This window comes from Perca flavescens, chromosome 12 (genome assembly GCF_004354835.1).
Source record: "Perca flavescens isolate YP-PL-M2 chromosome 12, PFLA_1.0, whole genome shotgun sequence".
Classification (NCBI taxonomy): Eukaryota; Metazoa; Chordata; class Actinopteri; order Perciformes; family Percidae; genus Perca; species Perca flavescens.
This window is the reverse complement of record NC_041342.1, coordinates 31,407,421-31,434,939: the sequence shown is the minus strand read 5'-3', so window position 1 is coordinate 31,434,939 and position 27,519 is coordinate 31,407,421. Positions and strand designations below refer to the sequence as shown.

At 39.3% G+C, this 27,519-nt stretch overlaps 1 protein-coding gene across 1 annotated transcript; it reads right to left on the bottom strand.

Moving 5' to 3' along the window:
• Positions 1–26: 26 nt before the first annotated feature.
• retreg1 (reticulophagy regulator 1) lies at positions 27–27,519 on the bottom strand. The gene is made up of 9 exons (XM_028593394.1): positions 27,269–27,519; positions 23,700–23,806; positions 20,446–20,476; positions 6,147–6,264; positions 5,196–5,280; positions 4,584–4,706; positions 4,220–4,290; positions 3,356–3,479; positions 27–3,242 (listed from the first exon to the last, which is right to left on the bottom strand). The coding sequence occupies exons 1-9, from the start codon at positions 27,472–27,474 to the stop codon at positions 2,731–2,733; spliced, it is 1,377 nt and encodes a 458-aa protein (XP_028449195.1). The 5' UTR covers positions 27,475–27,519; the 3' UTR covers positions 27–2,730.

The window sequence follows — 27,519 nt, the reverse complement described above, 5'->3', positions numbered from 1 at the left end:
ATGTTCACAAACAATGAAACTGCAGATTGCGTTGCAATATTTTATTAACATTCTTGAGTTTAATTACATAAAAGTACATTTGTAAATGCATTTTGGTTCTGACCAACCAACATGTTTTTGAACTAAATTGAAAGGATTATCAATTTATTTAGTGAAGCATGAACCTTCCTAAACACTTGTTCAGAGGTTGGAACATTTCTTTAGTTTTAAACAGTTATTACATCTGAGTTTGAAATTAACTGCATCTACTACAAAGTCCTCTTAGGCACTGATAAACAAATATTTCTATTGTCATCTTTAGTTATGCTAATACAAGGCATTAAATGATTAATTCAAGAGGATACATTATACATTACTGTGTCTTTATTATAAAAAAACATGTATTTTAATGTACAAGGCATGTAAATGTTCAATCATTCTTCGTCTTCATTCGGTGAATCCACGACTGATACTTGACACAGCAGACTGCCCTCCGAAGGTGCATTGTGAAATAATAATTAAGGTGCAAATGGAAATATGCCACGTCATAACATTTCACTTTCAGTGCACTGAAACTAAATTTTACTTCATTTTGAGTCAAATATCCGATTATCCTATGACACTGCAGCATGTTCTTATTCCCAGGGAGTCAAATACTGACGCTTTGTCTCAGTCCTAACGACTGATACTTGAGCACCTGCATGAAACAGGCTTTAAACCGCAAACCCATATGAGGCAATATTAGACGCTAAGTGCAAGTGGCACAGAAGTAAGAGTGACAAAGCCTGCTTAAGAAGGGGGTCAGGGTGGTGGTTGTGTCAATCAGCACAGAACTTTCACCCAGAAGACTGCGGTTTGTGTCCCGTTCTTTTCCTGCACGTCACTTAAACGTACATATTTTAACCCAACCCACAATCTTTTCCTAACCTTAACTAAGTGGGTTTTTTTTGTTGCCTGAACCGAACCAAGTAGTTTTGTTTAAGGTCACGATGTTAAACTCAAGTTTAAAACAGCGACCGTAGTAGAGCATCACAGTTTGAAGCACGAGGCTACCCAGTGCGTTGACAAATCACGCCAATGACAAAATGTCAGGTGTGACGTGTTGGGATGAGAATGTGTTGCAGCTGAGGAGCAGAGGTCTTCATGGGTTTACTTAGTTCCTACTAGCCGAGACTTGACCAGGGACTTAAGTCGAGCCTGGTCCCAATACAGGTAGTGTCCCTTCTGTTGCTGTAGGTCTTGTCTATTTCCGATGCACTTTTCTTCAAACTTTTTGCCCCCAATCGGTCAACATTTGCTTAATGTAGCTTTAAATGGGCAATTTATCAGCTGACTAAGTGATGAAGCCAGAAAGTAGACACAATTTTAAAATGAGATGCTCCTGAGGCTTTAACTCCATTTTCCACTATGAGTTTTGTGCAGTGGCTTTGTAGGAATGTAACTCCCAAGGCCAGCATCTGACTTTGTTTGGAAATATTTCTCCAAAAAAATAAAAAATATCCACTGAATGTTGATTGAGCCTCTCAGCTTAAGACAAACCTGTCAGCAAAATATGAGTCTGGTAAGTGTTTTGGATTTGGTTTTTGCCCACTTGAAATTTTTGGTCTGAAAGCACTGAAAGTAAAATGTTTAGATGTTTTAATATATTTATGGCTCAAGTTGAGATTTCCATGCATAGTATTGAGAGACCTGCTGCATGTTGTTAAAATAAAATAAAAGCCCATTGACCACATAAATGATTCATGAAAAAGTACATATAAAATTAAAAAAGGAAATAAAAAAAATAAAAAGGTTTCCTATTTTTGAATCCTCATAGTCAACTATCCAACCAGTAGTAGTATTTTGAGTATTAAAGGTGTTTTGATTGTCATTTGATTTTATGCCTGTGGAATTCTGGGTAATGTAGTTGGATTAATCAATTCAGCGTCAAAGTGAGTGTTAGGGGTGTCGTGAGCTGACATTTTGGCAGCAGTGGCTGGTGATTTCAATCAAATGTCATGAGGTGATAAAAGTTGCTTTGAAAAGACATATGAAACTGCTGCAATTAATTACAACTAAAGAGGCCCTAAACCATCAACATTTTTATGCCGGGATCAGAATACACGATATGTTTATATTTCATAACGGACCATTATGGACCAGTAGGCTAATCAAATTTGCTCTGAGCTGACTTCTGGGCAATAAGGGCAAAAACTGTAGGGGCGCACAAGTAACCAAATAAATGTTAAAAAATAAATAAATATGCAGAGACACATGCAGATTGCACAGGCCCCCTACATGTCTTTTTAGTGAACACTGTTCACTTGAATTTCATTCTGCTCACATCAACTTGATGGCACGCGCTGTAGGTGTTGTCAAACTCGGTAAAAGAAGGAATGACACAGTCCTCTTTAGGTCAGGATGTTGTGAGGCGTCCCAGTTTTTTCAGTATCACATACTACACAGGATAAAACAAGACACCCAACACCCCATTTCGTAGCCACGTCTATTGGGCCAGGGCCATTATAGGCCCGATATCATGTTGTCTGATCACGGCATTAATCTAGGATGATTCTGATTAAAGTAACATGACTTTCACCTTTGACAAACTAACAAGTTTTAAAATGTTGATGATAGCTCTACAGGATAAAGATAAATGGAAACATTGCTTTCTCACTATCCCCAACAGTCCTTTGTAACCAGAACACCCCCATCTCCCGTCCACACATCCTCTGTAAGTCGTCCTCCCCCGCGGATCGTACCTTTCATCAATCAATGGCGTCTCAGGAGTTTGGCAAAGAAACCAGAAGAGGCCGGCTGATCACTCTCTTCCTCCTCTTTGGCCTGGGCCTTCTCCTCTCCCAGCCCCAGGTCCCCCTCCAGTTGCTCCAGTTCCGACTGGTCCAGCAGCTCAAAGTCCTCCACCTCGCTGTCCGACTCCTCGGCCAGCTCCAGCAGCCTGGTGGTATCTGGGAGTCTTGACCGCGTGGTGTCGGAGCTCAGCGCTGTGAAGCCAACCGCTGCTTCTATTCTCTCCTGCATGGCAGCCGTGACAGCGGCGGTGATGAAGTCGCCCGCCATCTGGTTGACTAATTCAAGGGCTTTGTCGGTGGTTTGGTCTTCGTGAGCAGAGGCTGTATGCTTGGATTTGATTGGCAGCTGAGGTGAAGGCGAGGGAAGGCCGAGGCTGAAGTCATCGTCATCATCGCCATTGGTCGTTGTGCCGTTGTCAACTGAGGGGAATTCTGGAAGGCCTCCAATGAACGCTTCTTCTCTGTCAAAGTCTGGGAGGTAAAAGAAAGATTGTTTAAAAAGCTATGGTAATAATAATTTGAAGAGCAGTGGCAAAGCAAAACAATATCAGACAAATATTCAAGAATGCAAGAACAAAATGTACCCTCTGAGTTCTCAGTCTGTGGTGTGTGTCCTTCTGACAGGTTGAAAGTACCGTTGTCCGTCCATGTCACGTCAGACACCTCTGTATCTGATACAGACATTTCCTTACACACTGTGGAGTCAAGCTGTAGGAGGAAACATAAGTGAGGACTTAAGATTTCAGAACCCAGACAGAGCTGATCTGGTGACAGAAATAATCAAACTGGATGAAGATAACATGTGTCTATTGTGTGTACTTTAGTTAATTGGTACTTGAAGGCCAAAGGATACAGAAAGAGTGCACAGGGAGTGGCCTGTGTACACAGGCTGACAACACCATATCAACATCAAAACATCATTCTGGATCATTTCCTCAGAACACCAAGACATGTTTGATTAAATCCCTCCTACAGTGGCTGCCCTCTGCAGGATCGTTTAAATTTAAAATCTGATTCTCACTACGTTGTGCTACCCATACATGTATGTGACAATACATAATACTGTAAAATTTGGATATGTGGACAAATGATTAACGCAAAATCTTTCGTGTCACTTTTCATTACATCAACAAAATAAAAGGTGGCAGGTCGGGGTCTCAGTACCTATATTAACAGTTCAGGTCCACATCTCTATTCTTAACCGATAGTCCTGCTATAGTTTGATTACTCATCCCTCTGTCTGGATCCAATGTTGAGACTTTACAGGGCAACGTACTGATGAAATATAATCTGTAACCAGGTGTTTGGCTTGAAGAGCAAAATCTTTTGGGAATTAGCGCAGGTCTCGATGCTGATGTGGATCATGTGTACTTAATTTCAATTAGCTTTAACTAGAACCAGTCAGTCAACAGAGGCATCATTCGATTGAGATGAGATAATTAGCCAACCTTGGGAAACATGGAAGAGAGGTCCGACTCGATGCCCTCTTTCTCAGTCTGAGCCTGCATCCTTTTCTTCTCTGAAAGGAAGAAAACAGGGATGCCGCTGATTTAATTTTCTACTACAATATTGAATATAAAAAATATATAAAATAATTAAAGGAATCTTGTTAGGGCATGATTAAAAACAAAATAATTTCCAGTTCATAAAAGGGTTTCCCTTTGCTCTTTCTTTTATAAAAGTAAAGAAGAAATAAGGACAAAACATTACATTTTTGTAATTTGTTTTAAGCCCTGCAATAAGCAGGTCATCAAAAAATTAGTTAAAACTGTAGGACAAAACTTTTTTTAAATATTGACATTTCATAATTACCATGTTTCTCTTTGATTTTCCGAAGGAACTCCCCGATGCCAAAGTCCAGCTTCTGCAGAACTGGCTTTAGCCACAAACCGACCTCGTGAAATGAGATCAGAGGCCACAGGAAAATGCCCAGCACTGCACAGAGAGGTCAAGAGAGAAGAAACAAGGGTTTTGTTTCCATAAATTCCGTGATTATAGCAGCCATAAAAAAGTAATTTAAAGTAAAAACTTTATTTGCAGAAACAAGTTTTCTCATCATGTTGGGATACAGTATTTGATGCTATTTATCACTATATATGTTACTAGTTGGAACAACTGGAATTGGCCAAATAATGCATTGCTTTGGTATCTCACATCTTTGTTGTGCTGATGACACACAGCTATATCTCTCATTTAATGGTCACAACTCCATGAAGCTAGACATTATACTATGGTGGTACTAGGTGGGAAAAAGCATCGCGTTTGGGAGGCTAAAGTCTATCCACCATTTTTTATGTACAAAGAGAAATGTTCTGAATGTCAGTGAAGGAGTGTTCTTCCAACGAGAGTTCAACTAAACTAAGAGTGTAAGTATTTAGCATGATAGAAATTGCATCATCATGTGCAAAACTTTAGTTTACTCACCTAGAATATATGAGATAACAATCCCTGGAATGTAGCGTCCTAAGACAGCAAAAAAGGTGCAGAAACTGCAAACCAGCAGGCAAAACTAGAAGAGAAAGAAAGCAAACACACACAATGTTTTTTTTATACTGTCATGTAGTCACAGTATATAGTAAGTATCAGTTACTTTCCTGGGAAAGGTTCAACATTTTGGAAAACATTTTTAATCTTGATGCCCAAAACCACAAATTGTCATATTAATATTTCTGTTTGTGTACAAATTAAACAAACAAGATACATTTTTGAACTTTGGAGAAAGCCAGGCTCACTGTTTTCCCCAGCTTGCAGTCTTTACGCTAAGCTAATCCCCTCCTGGCTCCATACACACGTAACACACAGAGATAAGAGTCTCAAAATGTTGAACTAATCCTTTAAAATGCAGAAAATGATCACATGGACAACATGGTCATGGAATAATTGCTTCATTACAATTTCATCATGTTGTATGACCAGTTGTTTATTATCTGATAAGCTGATGCATATGGTCAAATGTTGTGAATATTGTATTTTAAGAATTTATTCAACACACATCATTTGACTTTTTCCAACAACGTGGTTGCAGACTCACCATCTGTTGAAACTGGTACAGAAACTGTTCAACTATCTATTATGATTATGAACTGAAACAAGATTCAGAAACTGCATGGAAAAAAACATTTCTTAAACAGAAACAGGCTTGTTTAGACTTTTTATTCCACTTTAAAAGAAATAATAGGTCAACATTTCTAACTATGGAACATACATAGTGGGCTTCACTGCTCTGGCTTGTTTCCACCCAAACCTGCTCCGCCATGTAAAGTCCAAAATATCTGTATTTGAAGACCTGAAAGCCTGAACACAACATGTTCTACTGATGAAACCCAGTAAAGAGAGTTCAGGTTATTCTGGGGTCATCAGCCGACTCTGCCTCACCTTGCCAGGGTTTTGCTGTTTGAAAGCTGAAGTCTCCTGGAGGAAGAGGTTGAGGGAGTCGCTGAGCTCAGGTCCAGTCCCAGAGCGGCTGTCCTGGCCTGAGTCAATTATCTCCCAGCTACAAGAAAGTAAGAACAGAAGTTTATGTTAGTCAATTTTAATGTCATTCACGTTGACAGTGTATTCTGCCACTACACAGGTGGAAAGTTGTCTGACTGGCTTTGTTTAATAACCTTATTCAAGTAGTTTTTGTCACCTAAACTTGAAACAATGTGCTACTGGTCTGGCTTTGTTTGACCAGTAAGGGCACTGGAATCACTCTTAAAGTTACTTTGGAGAAATATATCTTCAAACTTTGCGCTTTACAAATAAAGTGATAAAGTGATTGACTTGTTGGTACGTGTAGATGGTCAGCATGTCGTTACTGATATGCAATGACTCTGCATTAAAAATAGTATCAGCATTTGACCTTACCAAGAAAGGGATTGAAGAGGTTTATTTGAAGGCTTAGATTCTACTGGTTGAGGGTCATTGATGAAATTTAGTCCAAGAAAATAGCCAGTCCAATGCAAATGTCATAGTCTAAATTAAGAAGCCTCCAATACAACTGGCTAGATGACTAAACAGACATGTGGCAGATGGGAATAGAAATGTAAAAGTGCTTTCCATGCTGTGGTACTGTTGGGAATTCTAGGCCATCTGGTAAGGTATGAAACTTTACCCTCCACATCGAGGGTTCCCACAAAGCATCTCCTCTTTAAGCTCTACTATCAGCCCTCATCCTCACTTCACATAAAACAGCTATAAAAGGCACACATGTGGCTCATCTGTAGGTCATGTGCGATAAATAGATAAGGGTGTGAGGCAGCCAAAGTCCTGCTTCAGCTTTTGTTTCACTGGCTTAACTAGCAATGGGTTTTGCCATTGCTGGTTTCCTAAAAGGTAAAGGTACGTTCTACTATACTGGGCAGTCACAAAGACAAAACAGATATACATTGTTAGCATTCCAGAACAACATATTCCTTTGTTTTTTAAGCATACCAATGGCTGAAGTCAAATTTCAACTGTTGCTCAGATCAAATTATTCAAACAGTGTACTTTAACCGGGGCAAGGTCAACACCTTTTATCAGATTAAATGACAATATACTAAATTTAAATCCAACAGAGGATGGAAACATGTCATGTGAAAGCAGCTGTCCTGGAAACAGCTGGTGTGAAATCACCATGCAGATCTAGTTACCATAACAGCTAAGCAGTTAACACAGCTGTGGGGTTGCTGTGCTAATTGGAAAATATGCGACCGTGGTCTTAAAGGGGTTATTCATTTCTATAAGAAACGGTATTTTACGTTCCAAGAGTTGTCCACTATTTCGACCTTAGGCCTCGCATACCAATCATGTTTCATTAATAAATTGTTCAACATATCTAGTTGATGGTGTGGTCCTTGCAGGTGAAAACCACAGATGTCAATCTCAGTCAAGTCAATCAATCACCAAAGTGATTAGTACATCCTCTGGGAACCCTAAATGTTGGTACATTATTTTGTGCCAAATGAATTAATAGATGTTGAGATATTTCACTGGATAAGTAAACATTTTAACCTGCTGGTGGCGATAGATGAAGAGTCAGAAGATCCCCAAAGTCATTACAATTCATACTCTGGGGACCATGAATGTGTTTACCAAATTTCGGGGCAATTCATCCAATAGTTGTTGAGATATTTGTCCAATATTGGATATTTGGATCAAGCTGGACAAACATTTAAGACTGACAAACATAAAATATTGCTATCCCTAAAAAGCCACACCATAGTAAAAATTTAATTTCAACTCAAAACACTGGCTACCAGCTTCAACCCGAAAAACACTTGTATAGTTTGTAATGGTTTTGACAACCCTACATCAGTTTAACCATAGTTTTTGCTAAAGAAGACAAACTAAACCCACAAGTCCTTTCATTTTTTTCTTGAACCCTATTACCCTTTCTGCCCCCTTTAATCCCATCCAAACCTCCCTTCCCCCAAACATGTATTTGCTAGGCTGCAAGGAACAAGCACGAGAGGCCACAAGAAGCGACAATATTACATATATCCACAACTCCTCCCACCTGACCCAAACACTCAGCCTTGTCTCAGATAACCCAGATTATCCCGTCTCGACTTTCAGGCGCATGCAACAGGAGGCTGATTTCCAGGGAAACATGATGGGTTGAACATGTGACATTGATTCTTGGAAAGTATCGTAAAGTTTCACCACACCACAGATTGCCTGGAGAGTGGAAGTAAGTAAGTAAGATTTTTATGTAGCACCTTTTAAAACAAAGTTACAAAGTGCTTCACCGGATACAAATGCAGAAAAATAAGAAACACACATATACAGTTATAAACAGCAAGGACACATACAAATGCCAAGGACACAAATAAATTACAGCCTCTATACAGGAAAGGCAACTTGGTAGAGATAGGTTTGAGATGTTTTTTTTTGGGGTGGGGGGGTCGACAGTTTCAGAGGGATGGGACCCTAACGGTAAAAGTGCAATCACCCTTGGATTTGCGTAGGGAGTGGGTATGAATAAGATGATCTGAGTGGCCTAGGGGGCGCCATCGTGAAACCAAAAAAATATAAATTTCTCAAAGGAGAACACAGAACACATGACTAACAGAGCAAGAAGACACACATCCTTTTTAACCAGTTGGATTCTATGTTGGGTGTATTTAGATTGCCATCTGTCTCTGAATGCCGCTGTTCTCAGAGATTGTCAAGTGAATTGCAACTCGCTAGTTTTAATCCAGACGCATTTGCACTATTTGAGAAGAGAGTCATCCTAATGCATATGGTGTGCAAAGACATTTTTCAGTCCTTGTGTCACATGCTGTCTGAGCTCCACAAAACACTTTGGATACTGAGAAGCGTATATATCACGTTTCCTTGCTCCAGATCATTACAGACCACCACCTCCATCACCCACTGGTTTGTCAATCAATAAGTAAGAAGTGTTTTCACAGTGGTCTGAAGACTTCAGACGTCAATCCAACAGGAAAATGTCCAACTTTCAACAGAGAACTTGTCACGTCAGAGGACTACCAGACAGAAAAGGAGGGCAGGGGCAATACATGAGCAGCTGTCGGGCGGATGTCACTTTTTACCCAACCAGTAATCTCTGAAACACAGGGAGCAGCATGTCTGAGCCTCTAACAAGCCCGGTGACTGCGCTTTAAAAATAGAGCGAGACAAACAATGCAAGGAATGGCGGCAAAAACATCCCAGCTCTTCTTTTAAATGGGAAGGCATGGGTGTAAATATGTTTACCCACCTGCCTGTGTGGGTACATAACATAGAAACCCTGACTCTGAAGCAACTAATACCTGTTTATGTTCTCCGTACAGCCATTTATACAGTAAGCTGACATTAACTGTGTGAGAAAGCAGTACTGGATGATCGAGTTTACAGTTAATGCCTTAGCAGAAGGCCGGTCTGGCTAAGGCACTAAGCCAAAAGCTACAAGTAATATAAGACACCAGTGTTATGGACGCATGGGGAGCGATGACGCAATGACGTGTACCACTTTCCAAGTATACCTATGCCGTGTTGTTCATGTTGTTGATCTATTTAGTGTGAAATTAAGAGTTAAATGTGCCCAAAATATTGAACCAACTTCCCTTGTCATGAGTTGAGGTCATAAAATACGTATATTCAACACTGATTGAGCCATTCCAAACACAAACAAGTACAAGATTGCTGTCCCCTATGTGATATATTATAGTGTCAGCAGCATGCAAAGTTTCAGTTTAACCAATTCACCAAATAAACATAAAAAAAAAAAATCCCAGTTATCACTTCTCTTTTTCAGAGCGACGTCTTCAGGTTAAAAGTAACCAAAGGTAATTAGGATGCTGTTGCTGGAAAGACATGTTGCTGCTGAGAAAATCTGTAAATTCTTTACGTACCACAAACCATTTTCCATTTACCTTCATTATTTTGGCAAGTTGGAAATCTCTGAGGCATATTTATCAAAACCTAAACGAATGAAACCGAACAAAACCATTACGATCTGCATGGCAGGATACCACAAGAAGTAAGTGAGAAAAAAGAAATGTTTTTTTGAGATTTTGGGTGAACCGACCCTTTAAGTTCTTCTTGACTATCTTCAACAGATCGCACACAACTCCAGCCATACCTCAGTCCTGCCCCACGCTCTTCAGGAGACATCTCTGGTAACTTCAGGTACCTTCAGAAGATTTGACAATGCAGCCAAATGCTGGATAGTCAAGATGATAGAGACAGCTAGAACTTGTCTTTGCAGTAGAAAAAAAACTGCCGGCACAAACTCAGGGTTGAGCCAAACTCAGGTTTTACGTGCCACACAGCGCGAGACCAGTTTGTGTTTATACTCAATGAAGCTCCGGTTGGAGTATTTCAAACGGCCTTGTCTAAAAATAACCCGGTCACACTACATTCCAACTGGCAGCCATCAGGGGGACAGAGGGATAGGGTTGGGGGGGGGGAGGGTAGAAACAGCAATACCCCTCGACCAACACCCCCAAGAGATCAACCTCCCAAACATGCCTCCTCTTGTGTCCGTGACATGGAATGGACAACAGGATGAGAGGGGGCATGTGACTGCTAATGACAGTGTTTCCCAACCACTTGTATGGGCTGAAATATGTGCCACCAGAAACAGAATTTTAATAATTTATATTTGAATTAGAATTGCTAAACTTGAATAATTGCATTGAAAAACTGAATTTGAATCACATCATTTGAAATGGTATTGTTTATTTGAATCATTGCATTGAAAAACTGAATCTGAATAGTATAATTTGAAATTGAATTTATTCGTTTGGAACTTAAGTCCAATAAAATGTGATCCTCACTGAAAATTCAACTCTCTATATATCTTCACATTCAGTTCTCACGATTTAAATTCAGTTCTCAAAATTCAATTTCAAGTTACTGTGACAGACATCCGGGAGTTGGAGGATGAAGGAAGAGCAATCGAGCGCAGATCGATAGATAGAGTTCAGTGGCCCAGATACACAGGACTCCTCTTCGGCCAATCAGCACCTACGTTTTGGAGCACAGTACCTGCCATGAAACTAGGAAGAAGTGCTTGCCTTGACCCAGAGACTGGCATGAGTCCTGTGTATCTGCGCCACTGAACTCTATCTATCGATCTGCGCTCGATTGCTCTTCCTTCATCCTTCAACTACCCGGACGTCTGTCACGGTAACTTGAAATTGAATTTTGAGAACTGAATTTGAATTGTGAGAAGTGAATGTGAAGATATATATAGAGTTGAATTTTCAGTGAGGATCAAATTTTATTGGACTTCAGTTCCAAACGAATAAATTCAATTTCAAATTATACTATTCAGATTCAGTTTTTCAATGCAATGATTCAAATTAAACAATACAATTTCAAATTATGTGATTCAAATTCAGTTTTTCAATGCAATTATTCAAGTTTAGCGATTCAAATTCAAATATAAATTATTCAAATTCAGTTTCTGGTGGCACATATTTCAGCCTATAAACTTGACACTTTGGCAAACACACTTTCTTGCGAAGAGAGAAGAAGATCGATACCACTTAAAATCAGAATGACAAATATATAGCTACTGCCAGCAGCCGCCTAACTTAGGTTAGCATAAAGACGGGAAACGGGGGAAACTGTTAGCCTGGCTCTGCCCAAAATTTTGATGGTCAAATTAGACTTGGCTGTTCAATTCAAATATTCAACAATTTGTTACTTTTTTATACAGACTACCAAACGATTTTTTTAACAGCGAGACGTTGAGACGGGTGACAGCGAAGTTCGAGTTATATAGTAAATGAGCCAAGTTAGCCTTCCAAGCTACAATGGTTTGGAAATGTGCAAAAACCGACACTAGATTTCAAACGAAAGCCAGACATTATATGCTCCAAAGTTGCTATGAGCTGTAAATTCACTTCACTTGTAAACAGAAGGCAGAAGATAACGTTATCACAGAGCCTGACCTGGCAAGGCCTCTTTTTCTCTGGACAGCTGCTTCTGTCTCACTCAGACTTACGCTGTGTCCACAGCTGCCTGTACTGGAGAGCAGCATGAAAGCAAAGAGCGCTCAATCTGCAGCTACTTCTGCCAACTAAAATGTCCCCAGAAGAACACCGCACACTGACTGACAAAAGAAAACAAACTGAATATGCGTCTTTCAGGGGGCATCCCTAGTCCACCTACCAGCACCTCGATAAGCTCACTAATTGACACAAAGTATGTAATTTTTTTGACTGATACCGATTTTAATATATTATTAAAATACTACACAGTTGTACACATTGTGCTTCTGCCGGCAGGTGTTTAAGTTCACATTATTTGCCCCAGGAGAGAGAAATGTAAATCTTCTAAATTGAAAAGCTTGTGAAGACTGAAAAGACTAAAACAATCTCCAACAGTAATGATTTGGTCCTATCAACACTTCTGTCGTATTGCCCTACAATATCTATAATCAAATCTATTTTCAGAAAAGAAATAAGCTGTGCTCTAACTGCTATTTTACATCATTACAGTGGAGCTTACTACAATGTAGGCTGTGTTTTATAGATTTTATGATCATAATTTCTAGCATAACAAGGTTGTAAACTTTTAAGAGTTATATATTGTTATATAGGGTATACATTAGCTTGTAAAATAAATGTTCTCCAAAAAATTATTTCTGTTAAGATAAGACACTTGGTCAATTACATTTCAATGTTTGACCAAACATGCAAACAATGTGTGTAAATATGTGATTTTAGGATGAAAAATCTCAAATACTTAAATATTTCGACACCATGACTTGTTTATAGAGCCTATGACTTGGTCACATCATTTGACTGTGATGAAACACTCGTGGCTGGTCTGTTGTGTTGTTTTCTACCAGTCGTCCTCCGTCCAACCAGAAGGTTCTCTCTGAAGCACACCCCCCCTCCCCCACTGTGTCAAGTGATCTGATTGGCTTGACTGCTTCATGTCACAGCTCTGAATCAGAGGAGAAACAGCTGAGTCACACACACACACACACACACACACACACACACACACACACACTGGGCTCAGATTTCACAACTCTTATGGCACTTTGTGTTTGTTGTGGGAACAAACAGCAGCACAACGAGTCTGTCCTGAATGACGTGTTTTTTTATATTCATACTTTCTGCTGGTCATGCTCCATGTGTTTTCAATGATGCAGGTGACAGTAACTTCATAGGTCACATATCAAATATTTCTGAAACTTAAGAACAAAGAAAAATACTAACAATCCAACAAGTCAAAACTAAATAAAACTATAATTTTGTTACTATTTTCTCATGATCACCTAAAACAGTTACAAATGATGAAGTTAAAAAGTTATTTTTACGCCTATTTAGTCATGTACATAACTTACTGGGTTTAAAGTTAGTGGTCAGGCTAAAAGAAACCAACTATTGGTAGGAAACAAGATGTGAAAGTGGTTTTCTGTGTCAAAAAGTCAAACATTTTGTTGAGTTTTAAAACAGAACAGATGCATTGGCTGATCCAAATTAGAGTGACTTAATTATTTCATATAATATTTTATGGCTTTGTTTTAGACTAGATTCCCAATGGTCACACTTTACATTAGTTGTTTCTATTCAAGTGTCAAGTGGCAATTTCTAAGCGAATTTCCAAAAAGCAAAATCAGGTGCGTTTCCATCAACTGCTTTAGAGTGAATAAACACAGCTAAAGCGTAGTTTGGAGAAGTTGGCAATAGAAGAAGACAGCAGAAACAGCTAATCAGTCCTTTGAGTTAAAGGGTTGCTAAAAATCCAAAATCCCATTTAGCAAATCAACTTTTTCAACAAAAAAACACTTTTTTATCGAATTTTGCGGGTTCCATTCAGCTTTTCTAATGAAATACTTAAAAACGTGCATACAAATGGCTGAATGGAAAATGACTATTGACTTCCATTCATTTCCTGGAGACTTATCCTAACCCTAACCCCCTAACCCTAACCTCTTCTTGCCTAATCCTAAACCTTACCCTAACCTTAAACCAAGTCTTCATCCCAAATGTAATGATTTATGTTATGAGGACTAGCATTTTGTCACCAAAAGTAAGACGAGTCCCCACAATGTGACCCTGTAAACAGACGTATGTCCCCACAATGGGTGTAATACACAAACAGATTCACAACAGGGAGGGACACTGTTGGCTTAAACATCCCAGCTGTCAGCTCGCATTTTGGGTCAGCAACTAATCTTTCACAAGCCTTTGCCTGAGACTTGCTCTGGGCTTGATGTACAACTACCCCAGACACCTCTGACCGACAACAGCAGGTGACAACAACACAATCTAAAACGCCCTGCTGGCCAAATGTCACGGGACAGAGAGAGAGAGAGAGAAAGGCAGAGGGTAAAGAGAGATGTTTAAGTAGTACTAAACATGCAAATTAGGATAGATGAGCCTGTAATGAATCCAGCTGCTATGATCAAACATCAACCAGATAAATGGAGTTCTACTATGACAGTGTCAACACAAACCGATCAGTGTAGGCATCACAAGACTTCAAAGCAGGACAGTATTGGATTGCATTGAACTGTACAGCAGCGAAGTCTACTTGTCTACACACCATACTACTTGTTGGGAACATTTGTCCAACTACAAACATGGTCGTGGGCCACATGCAATGTTCTAAGCCAATCATTTCAGACCATTAACCTGTAGTCGCAGGCAGTGGTCTGGCAAAACATAAATTTCCTCAGAGTACACACATCGTGGATTTCTTAAAAAGTAAAAAATGTAGATGAGCAGAAAGGGAGTTGATAGGTACATTTGCAAAGTGGAACCAAATAAATAGGTTTCGCAGGGTAAGAAGGCATCTCCTCCATTCACTTCCATTCATAAATTTTAGAGCTGCAAAGATGAATCGATTATTTGTCAACTAATACATTTCTTCACCATTTTCTAGACCAAACAACTAATGGATTAATTAGTTAGTTGACAATAATCAACAGATTCATTTCTTTTGTTTGGGCTTTTCCACCTTTAATGGACAGAACAGCTAGGTTAGAAAGGGGAGAGAGAGGGGGGGGGAGACATGCAGGAAATCGTCACAGGTCAGACTTGAACCCTGGCCCTCTGCGTCGAGGCATAAACCTCTGATTATGTGTGCCTGCTCTACCAACTGAGCTAACCCCGCCACAGATTCATCAACAATTAAACTCAACACAATATCAACTCAATTCTCCACTTTGCATTCAGTCTTTCTAACTCTGATTATTGTTATTATTGTGAGATGGAAACCCAGCTCGTAACTTTATACCCAAACCCTCTGGGAGGCCCATCGACCTGGACTCACCGGGCTCTGTTATATAACTCAGATGTGTTGCATCCAGCCCGGCGCCCACAAATTCCTGTCACCTTCTCTGAATCCCACCGAGCCTTCAGGGCTGGCATTGAGTAACAGACAACCGCCCTCCCCCTCACACACACACACACACACACACACACACACACACACACACACACACACACACACACACACACACACACAGACACACACACACACACACACACACACACACACACTCACTATCTTTGTGGGACCCGTCATTGACATAATGCATTCCCTAGCCCCTTACCCTAACCTTAACCATCACAACTAAATGCCTAACCTTAACCCTTACCCTCACCCTAACCATAACCTAATTATATCCCTAATCCTACAACCAAGTTGTAACCCTCAAACAGCCCTTTAAAGTTGTGGGGTCCAGCATTTTGGCCCCATAAAGCTGTCCGGACGCCAAAAGTATACTGTATTCCCGGTTTCTGGACCCCACGAATATAGTTAAACAACAACACACACACACACACACACACACACACACACATAAACACAATCACTTGCGAAATAAGGTCAGGAGTGTAAACCAGGCGACTGATGTGACTCTCATCACCACCTTCACAACTTGGCCAATTGGTTCACAAATTAGCAACATGGATCGTTTTACCAAGTACAAAAAGAACATATCTTAAATACTTTGCTTCTAATTGAGACTGAGCATGTTTTGTGCACCTGTTGTTATAATAAGCAACATGTAAAATAAGATGCTTGTGTATCATCTTTAAGACAAGTTTACAACAGTAAGATGTGGTTCTTGCAGTACAATTCTCCGGCCCTCCCCATGAATGTAGGTGCACGGTTTGGGGTTAGGGATAGGGCTGCAACTAAAGATTATTTTCATTGTCCATTAATCTGTCGATTATTTTCTCAATTAATCAAATTGTTGTCTGGTATATAACATGTCAGAAAATGGTGAAGGTTGATCAGTGTTTTCCAAAGCCCAAGATGACGTCCTCAAATATAAAAATACAATATGGGACCTTTAAAAACAGAAACTATCAAGACATACAGGGTTGAATAAACTATCATAGTCTTTTTATCATGGTCTTCAAGACCATGTGACATGGTCTAAAGTGGCGCAAAAAAAGATGGCAAGTGCACCTTTAGTTGAGATTTGTTTTGTCTATCTGCTATTTCCAAAAAGTTCTTTTTAAAGGTGATGAACCTTCAATATGCATTGAATCAACTGCATATAAATAATCACAACTGAAACATTACCTTACCCTACATTACCCAAATTAACTGATGTTGCATGTCGATCCTGTCCTGAGTCCACAGTCTGTGCTCCCTGTGGTGTTTGAGGTCATGTGGGGATTTGTAACCTCTGTATTGTCCCCTGAACAGACTGAATGTGCTCAGGCTCCACCAAGTGGTGAAATGTGAGGAGGGGATTACAAACACATCCAGATAGTGTGTAAATCCAGCGAGAAATGTGGACTAAACTTCTAAAACCATTATAAAACACATGTAGAAATATGAATTCTGTTTAGCATTTGTAAATGCTAAATATATGAGGAAAAGAAAACTATTCACAGACTTTTCCGAACTGCATGTTAAACCATTTCAGGATAGTTATGTTTAACATTTTCTTAGAAAATCCATCGTAAAAGGTGGCACCACTGCCAATTTTGTTTAAAAAAATAAATAAATAATGGATAGTCATATTTTTTAGGCTAAACACCCAGTATTCTGTTATACACAAATGATCTGGAACCATAGGGTGAAAACCAAGGGCAGGTGGTCTTGGTTAAAGGTGCCTTGAAGACTTTTCGTCTCTCATCTGAGAGACTAGGTTAGAAAGGGGGGGGAAGACATGCAGGAAATCATCACAGGTCAGACTTGAACCCTGGCCCTCTGCGTCGAGGCATAAACCTCTGATTATGTGTGCCTGCTCTACCAACTGAGCTAACCCCGCCACAGATTCATCAACAATTAAACTCAACACAATATCAACTCAATTCTCCACTTTGCATTCAGTCTTTCTAACTCTGATTATTGTTATTATTGTGAGATGGAAACCCAGCTCGTAACTTTATACCCAAACCCTCTGGGAGGCCCATCGACCTGGACTCACCGGGCTCTGTTATATAACTCAGATGTGTTGCATCCAGCCCGGCGCCCACAAATTCCTGTCACCTTCTCTGAATCCCACCGAGCCTTCAGGGCTGGCATTGAGTAACAGACAACCGCCCTCCCCCTCACACACACACACACACACACACACACACACACACACACACACACACACTAAATATATGAGGAAAAGAAAACTATTCACAGACTTTTCCGAACTGCATGTTAAACCATTTCAGGATAGTTATGTTTAACATTTTCTTAGAAAATCCATCGTAAAAGGTGGCACCACTGCCAATTTTGTTTAAAAAAACATGCGAAAGATTACAAATAAAAATATTGCGGTGCAAATCCTCCATCATAACAACAATGCTCCAAGGTCCAAACGCGCCTGGCTTTTAAAGGGAATGGGAGATGATCTCTGATTGGTTTATTGCATGTTACGCCCAAAACACACCTCTGATTAATGAAGACACTAAGTACAACCCTTTAGAACCAGGCGCCCGGCACACAGACCCTTTTTTCCGCTGTCAAACTAGCAAAAATGGATTTGGACACGCCCTAAACACACCTGCGCCAGGCGCTTCACGCCGTACGCTTAGATCGTTAAAGTAGGGCCCACAGTGTTCCTGGCTGTTGTAACGACGTTTTGGTTGTTGGAGACCAGGTAAAACCGAGAGGTCAGACTTGGCCTTGGAGCACCTTCAACCAAGTCCAGTTGTCCTTGATTTTACCCCTTTTTTTTCCTTGGATGGATTGGATTATTTGATGCACATTCTGCACTCAATCCATTCAGCCTCTTTTTTTCTTATGTTAAACAGCTTTTTTTGTACCACTGAGGCAAGTTTAACGTACATTGGCAGTACGCCCTTTTCTGTACTAGTCCTAGTACTTTTACTTAAATAAAGGAACTGAATACTTTTTCCACCGCTGCTCATTTGGCACTGACAGACTGCTCTCACCTGTTTACGTTATTCTCGTAAAAATGTCTGCTTTATTCTCGAAAATCTCAACTTCTTTTCTTCCCTACAGTGTCCTTAATACTCCATGGCACCTAATCGACTAATCTTTCATGTTAATACTAGCGTATCACAAGGTAAGGGGGTGATCTGTGACCTGAAACTGAGTCCTCACATGGTTCTCAGAGAGGATTAGATTAGACAGTCATGTGTGACCAATCAGCTCTGCAGGGCTGCAGCTTCTCAACCGTCCGGTGCAGATTTTGGGACGAGTGTGCTCTCGGAAAGGACGTACGTGTGATACATCTGCGCGTTCAGTTTGACGCGACACACATTACCAGTGTAGTCAGGGAGACTGTGCACTATATCAGCAAGGCGAGACTCAAATTGAAGAGAAAGAAATCTTTAAAAGTCATCAGAGTTTTCGTTTTACAAACATCTGACATAGCCAGACATAATCTGAAGGCGTGAATACTCATTATTCATATCACCCATGAGTGGGCAGAGCCACAGAACCACAGTTGTAGAGTAACAAAAGGAGGACAGAGGATCCAGTTTCACTGTAATTAACATCTGCTTTGTTTTTTGTCTACATTATCCACAAGACGTAGCATGTGTTGCCATGTAGAAGAAGCATTTAGAGCCAATTGAGGGTTACTTTGTTGTTGAAAATAAGGAACAAAACACTGCATTATAGCTGCTGAATTTATCCCACGCTGACCCAGAATCTCTCTCGGGAGCGTAATCTGTAGATTCAGCTCACCTTTAGACTTTCAGGCTCAGTGATTAGATGGTTCTAACTGAAATAAACATTAGAATTTTTGAAAGTTTTTTATATAAGAAATATGGGTTTCTTAACAACCAAATTGCCCCCAAAATAACTTGGATGCATGCATGTACGTTGTATGGAACCCATACAACATATACATCCATGCATCCATGTTCGTAAGATTAATGATTACTTTGAATTAATTTTGGGTGTTTTATTCAATTTCACAGCATTTGAAAAGAAATGTTTAAATGGTTTCAAAACAGCATCCTGACAAAACTTTGACATAAACCAGTCTGTGATTCACTCAAAGTCCTCTGATCTTAACTATTCTATTAGTCCAAATAATTCATAATATCTGCCTTTTTTCAAAATTATGTATAATGTCATTTTATTAGGTTTATTGACCATGAATTAAAAAAAGCACTGACAATTTTGACCCGGAATAAAGACAACACAAGGCTTAAAGTACACAGACTTGCACCCTTTGACTTTTAATCATGAAAACAGATATTGTCTAACTCAGTTGTTCATCTTTTCTACTGATGATGTGCTCCAACTGTCGGTTGTCTAACAGTGTCTATGAAATGAATTTTTACTTCCAGAACCAGAACTTTTAAAATACATTTCCTTTATCATCAAGTATCCATTAATGAACAAAAACTAATAATTTCAAGCCCAACCCTCTGCCAAAAAGGTAAAACTGCAGCCTAGTCTTATTAACTAACACAATGGATGGGATAGTTAGTCCAGCTGAGCTTTTAGCTTAATAGTTTTTTTATTGCTTTTTAATTTTTTATGTAAAGCATTTTGAATTGCCTTGTTGCTGAAATGTGCTGTATAAAAAAGCTAAGCTAATTAGCTAACCTGCAGACCTTTGAGGATGACAAATGAACTAAAAAAAGTAACTTTTAGTACTTTTTTTCTTTTACTTCACAGTTGTATTTTTATGTTTCTTCTTTGCCAATTAAATCTAGAGCTGCGACCCCGCCCACCAACTTTTCTCAACCAATAACACGATCCCTACCTGTCAGATATGTTTCTAGGAACTTAAACCTCTGTAACCGCTGCCCAACACCAAACACATACAGAACAAACATCCACTTCAGAGTCCTACCTTGCAGTCATGCTGCGCCATAAGTGAGCTCCTGTGGGAGAGAAGACATCTATTATTCATAATCATCATCATCATCTTCGTCACTGATTAGGTCACATCACTGTAAAATGGCATAATATGAGAGGAAAGGAACAACTATAAGGCTGCTGTAAACGGATGATTACTGACAATGTAGAAAATGAGCAGTTGTAAAACAGTTTTTATAGTTAAGTTAGTTTCAAGTTCTAATTGTTGGTGTTACGCCCCAGTCTAGGGGTGCCTAGGGTTGGCAATACTGTACATTAATTAATTATAGTTGCTATGTTTATATCATAGACTGTATATAAAGATGGACAACGCAGCTCCACTTCCTCCCACTGTTAGCCTGGATGCCAGCCGAACTTAGCCCCGCCCACAAAATTTGAGGTCGGGAAGTTTGGTCTGGACTTGATCCGTTGTGGAGCTACTATGCTCGAAGCAGAGCTGTTCGGACCAATCAAATTGTCAGGGCGGGCTTTATACGTTGATGGACAGATGATCAACAGTAACGTAATCAACCAAGGAGCGCTTGGGTTGAATTTGTTTACCAAAATTATCGCCAGGGGACTATAGTCCAATACAACAACTGAGTATGTGCATTGAACAAATTAACGACTGGACGTGCCAGAACTTTCTTAAATTAAATGAAGAAAAAACTGAGGTGGTTTTTGGAGCAAAAGAGGAACGATTAAAAGTCAGCGCTCAGCTTCAAACGACAATGTTAAAAATAAGCCAGAAATCTTGGTGTAGTCATGGACTCAGACCTGAATTTTAAAAGCCACATTAAGACAATTACAAAATCAGCATATTATCACCTTAAAAATATATCAAGGGTTAAAGGACTCAGCAGGATTTGGAAAAACGTGTCCATGCTTTTATCTTCAGTAGACTTGGCTACTGTAACGGTGTCTTTACAGGTCTCCCTAAAAAATCAATCAGACAGCTGCAGCTGATTCAGAACGCTGCTGCTCGAGTCCTCACTAAAACCAAGAAAGTGGATCACATCACTCCAGTTCTGAAGTCTCTACACTGGCTTCCAGTGCCTCAAAGAATTGATTTCAAAATACTTTTGGTAGTTTATAAATCACTAAACGGTTTAGGGCCAATATACATTTCTGATCTGCTACTAGGGCTGGGCAATATATTGATTTTATATCGATATCATGATATGTGACTAGATATCTTCTTAGATTTTGGATATTGTAATATCGTGATATGACATAAGTGTTGTCTTTTCCTGGTTTTAAAGGCTGCATTACTGTAAAGTGATGTGCTTCTCTGACATCACCAGACTGTTCTAGCTGTTCTATTATTTGCCTTTACCCACTAGACATTATATCCATTACTGGTGATTATTTATCTAAAATGTCATTGTGTAAATATTTTGGGAACGCACCAATTGTCAACCTTACAATATCTTTGCAATATCAATATCGAGGTATTTGGTCAAAAATATCGTGATATTTGATTTTCTCCAAATCGCCCAGCCCTATCTGCTATTACACTGTGAACCCCCCAGACCTCAGGTGGTCTGGGACAGGTCTACTTGTTGTCCCCAGAGTCTTTACTAAACAGTTTTACTAAACAGGGAGAAGCAGCACTCAGTTTTTATGCTCCACATATCTGGAACAAACTCCCAGAAGACTGCAGGTCCGCCGCAACTCTCAGTCATTTTAAATCAAGGCTGAAGACCTTTCTTTTTGATGTTGCCTTTCTTTAAATAATTGTCCATTTCTTATACTGAAGTTGCACTGTTGAAACTGTATGACAATCTATATAAGCATATAAAGAGAATTAAAAATAAGACCGGTGGGACCGGCCCGTTCTGGGAACGGCAAGGATTGCGCTTGGATTACATGTATAGAGCAACGGCTTATACGTTGTCCCTTACTAGCAGCCTAAAATCTCCTATTTTATCTGCTTTTATATGTTTAACTGTTTTAACTGCTCTTTAATGCTTAATTTGTTACACTGCACTGTAACTTTCATTCTCGTATTTTATCTGTTTTTATATACATATTGCATACTTATCGTGTCACTTTCGATATAATATTGCGCAACGTGATATCACGATAGCGATATTGAGTCAATATATCATGCACCCCTTTTGGAAATGATAGTCTTTCCTTTGTTTCAAATTCAATAAACGATTTGTTGTTATTTTATGAAGAATACCGAAAGCAGCAGAACTGAGAACACTTTTATTTTGTGTTTATTTATCGCTGTAACATCGTTACCACGATATTCAACAATGTTATCGCATATTTTCCTCATATCGTGCAAACTTACAGCTATACGTTTCCGCTCATAAAAACCATTGCTGACATGATACATGCATCTAAATAGGAGTGGAATAGAGAGCAATGGTCCAGCTGATGGGTCACCATCTGTGTCTCATCCTCATCGCAGACTCGTCCTTCCTCATCAGGCTAACGAGTCGCCTTCAGGGTAAAATCATCTGGAAATCTGAGCTGCACTCACGTGAAGCAGCGTGGAGAGACTGCTGCCAGTGTTGTCCTTTCAGACCTTCAATATTTTCCCGAGTCATTGATTAATTATCATAATGATGGATGAATATCCATATTTCCATGTTTTCTTATAATATATTCTGTTAACACACTGCATACATCTATTATTTTTACTACTAGTATAATGTCCCTGCTACTACATTGCTATATCTGTACATGTTATTACATAGCCATATTTATTTTGCTCTGCTAAACTGCTAATACACTGCATATTTATATTTAATTTATATTACTCTAAACCACCTTCTGTAAACCAACTGTACACTACTGTCTACACTGCACTATATTTCTTGTCCTGTCTATGCACCACCTGTATATACTTGTATATGACATTGCACTTTTCTGCTTTTTTTGCACTTTTGGTTGGACGCAAACTGCATTTCGTTGTCTTTGTACGCTGCACAATGACAATAAAGTTGAATCTAATCTAATCTATTCTAATTGTTTGGTATACATCTGAAAACACTTTAAAAATGCCCACAGCAATGTCATGAAATGTCTCATTTTGATTTTTATTAACTTGGAAAATGACTTAAAAGTTATCAAAAGAGTTGCTGATTCATTTACTGTCATTCAAAAAATCATAAATCACAGAAAATCCACAAGATTACTTATTTTTTCATTTGCATTTTATGAGAGAAATGGATAATATGTGTACTCTGCCCTGCCCCTGGGATATACTGTATGTATAAGGTATTTTGGTGTTACCTGTGGATCTGGATCGAGCGATGTCTCTGGCGGTCACCGCGAGGACCAGCAGAGCCAGCAGGCCGGCCAGGAGGCTGTAGGCTCGGAAAGAGCTGAAGGCCATGAACCTAAAGAGGACCCAAACAAAGGTTTCATTCATATCAGACACCAGTTTATTCTAAGGGTCGACCCATACTGGTTTTTCAAAGCCGATACCAATACCGATTATTAGAAGTTAATGAAACCGCATTTGCAGTAAAAATGCAAATCTTTAAAGTGCTCATATTATGCTTTTGTTATGTTATGTTATTTAAGTTATGTTATATATCTTTTTTGTGCACGTTATAGGTTTACAAAGTGAAAAAGCCCAAAGTCCCCCCCAAAGGGATTTACCATCTCCAACAAAAAACACTGTTCACCAACTGCTCCAAACAGCTCTATTGTAGTCCAGCTTTTACTTCAGAGACCAACGTGGTCACTTTGTAACACACGTTATAATGCTCGCCTAGCTGCTAGCGTAGCACGCCCTCATACTCTGCTTCTGACTGGCTAGTAGTCCTTACCTAGGTACTTTCAGGGCACGCCCTCATACTCTGCTCCTGACTCAGGGTGAAAAGAGGAGCTGCAGCAATGTGCAGTACGACAAAAATGTTGTATTTTTTGAAGATTAAATCATCTAAACCTATTCTGATACAACCTCTATAATCCGCCGATAACCTGTCTATTACAGCATCATCAGAATCAGAATCCGATTTATTGGCCAAGTATACTTACATACACAAGGAATTAGACTTTGGTAGGTGTTAACTCTCTATACATTCAACAAATAGACATGTACTAGTAAACATAAACAAATAGTAATATAGACACATACTGTACAATAGAGACAACAATATACATATAGGCACATATCAACATAATATACAAAAATACAAATATACAAATAAGACATATCAAGACAAGTACGCATGGAGTGGGATGTAAAGGTAATAGTGCAAAGTAGTGTGCAAGATGCATATTGGAATGATAAGTATGTAATGTGTAGGGAAGTGGGTGAGTGGCCAAAGTGGGGATTTGCAGTTCAGTTCATCATCTTTACATACATATATCAGTATCAAAGTCCTTTCTGAGTTAACACACAACAGTACTTAACATAGTGGGTATTTTATAGGCAGATTCCAGTGTCAAAATATGAAGTATATCCCCTCTACGTTGTAATGGTGTAATGCTTTCTTTGTTTTATTATCGAGTTCTTTTCCCAGCGTTGTTTGCTAGATTATTTGTGATGCAGTTCTTGAAGTTCTCTAGATTTCCACGTGTTACATTACATTACATTTTATTCCTGGCAGTGTGAAGAAATAAACTGAGTAAATAAAAATGAAAAAAAATAAAATAATTGTGTATGTTGGGAGGGGGGGGAATTCTGGCTACGGCCCTTAGTATACAGTACATATGGATATAATGGTGGTTGTATAGTATGAGAAGCATTAAGACACATTTAAAGCAATGTGTGAACTACTAATAAACCACAGATTTTTCAATGTCAGGAATATTATATTGCCTCATAAGATACAGTATAAAGAATAAATTTTGGTCGCTATAAACTTGACTGTAAACTGAGTGACTGTATGCCCTTTAAAATATTATTCCAGTAGCCTATATACTAATGGGTCTTAAAGGGGAACTATGCAGTTTCTTTAGCTTAATTTACCTTAACTGTAGGGGTAGGAATCACCAGAGGCCTCACGATACGATATCATCCCGATACTTATGTCACGATACGATATTATTGCGATTTTAAACATATTGCAATATTCTGCGATATATTGTAATTTATTACCTTTTTTCCAACTTCAGATTTTTCCCAATTTCAAATGATGTCCCCAAGGGACAATTTTGTCAACATCTGTTTCATCTAAAGAGAGACATTCCTCTGTTTGTTCATCTCACTTCAATTTTATTGCTGCAAAATGGGATTGTCACGCAGACAAACTGACCAACACATATATCATAAACAATCGATACTTGGCGTCTGTGTATCGATACAGTATTGCCACGAAAAATATCGTGATACTATGCTGTATCGATCACCCCTACTTAACTGAACAGCTTCAGAGTCATTGGAATGGTTATATGACTTGTTTCGAGTTGAATGGTGATCGTCTCGCTCCCCAGCGTCTGTGAGTGGAAAAACCGCCCTTGCAACTTTCAGCCAGCATCAGGAAGTATGGCATGATATCAGGTCTCGCCATCTAACAAATTCCTTCACGGCACTGCACACATACGCACCATTCAGGAACCGGCTAACAAGGTAGCGATGGAGTTTTTCACACTATCGTCATGGCTGAGCCGGCAAAAAGCTCTATAGAGAAACCTGTAGGGGAGCTCTATAGAAAAACCTGTAGGGGAGCTCTATAGAGAAACCTGTAGGGGGGCTCTATAGAGAAACCTGCCAGCAAAAAGCGAAGTAGCTACTATACTGTAGCTACATAGGCCTAAACTTAGTGAAATCCATTGCAATTAGGGCTGTGCAATTAATCAACTTTAGATGCGATTTTGATTTTAATCACAAAAACAATGTATCATGTATTAATCTGTGTTGTATTCTGAATAGTGGAAACATATTAAGGGACATTTCACAGTTCAAGATGTTTTCACTGTCAATTTCTTTGACTGTTTCGCTGTTGTTTAAGTTCAATAAATCCAACATCTTTCCAAAAGTTATATTAAATAATATTTTTTTCGATATTGACCAAAATCCATCGAGCAGCCCTAAGAGCAATATTATTATTATGTTTTACGGAGGTTTGAGATCCAAAGTCATAAATATTTTTCCTGTAATTGGGTCATTATACGACAACATTTCCAAATCTTAAGGTTGGATTTTTAAAGGACTGTTGTGAAAGCATTTTTAACCCTCATGTTGCCCTCGGGTCAAATTTGAATATCATGCAACACTAAAATAAAAATTGATGATCACTACTTTCATGGTCTACCCGGGTCAAAATCTGTGATAATAGCTAAACATATGTTCCTTTGATGTTAACTATTAGTCAAAATAATTCAGAATTTCTGCTGATTTTTAATCAAAAATTAAGCATAATTTCATGTAAATGAGGTGCAGTGACCATACATTCCAAACAGAAGTGTGAAACGAGAAATGGTAATAAGTTGGAATCAAGTTGGTTAAGAAGATGTAAGACAGACCTGGGGGAGACTTTACAGGCAAACCAGACCAGGTCAATTTTGGTCGATGGGAAGACCATACAAGGGTAAAGGCTATTTTTCAATAAAGTAGATCGGAATAAAAGGCCTTGCTATCTAATTTTTTTTTTTTTTTCCACATATGATCAACATTTATCTGTTTTTTCAACCCTGTTACTGACATATCAATTACTGTTGGAGAAGGTTGAAATACATATTTAAAAAAAGAAATTTGAAATATTATGAAAATGAAAGTGAAACCCCGGTTGTTCACAATGTGTGTTTGTAAAGTGAGAATATTGAGGAGTGTTATATATTATATTATATATTTTAACAGTGTAATCAGAATGGGAGTGTGTCTGATATCCCTGCGTCATGATGCCTACCAGATCACCGTGTTGGCTGCAGCAAACAGGGCTGAAGTCCTGCCGGGTCTCTGCCTCCAGTTGACCAGGCCGGTGAGACGACACCCTTGACGGCCGGGAGGCGTCTCCTTCCCGCGGTGTGCCCGGCTCAGCGGCCCCTGTGGCCCCTGCGGCCCGGAAGCCGCCTCCCCGCAGTCCACGGTTCCTGTTTCCCGGCTCCCCAGCATTGGAAGACGACCGGCGCCCGTCCGCTCTGTCGCTCAGCTCCTCCA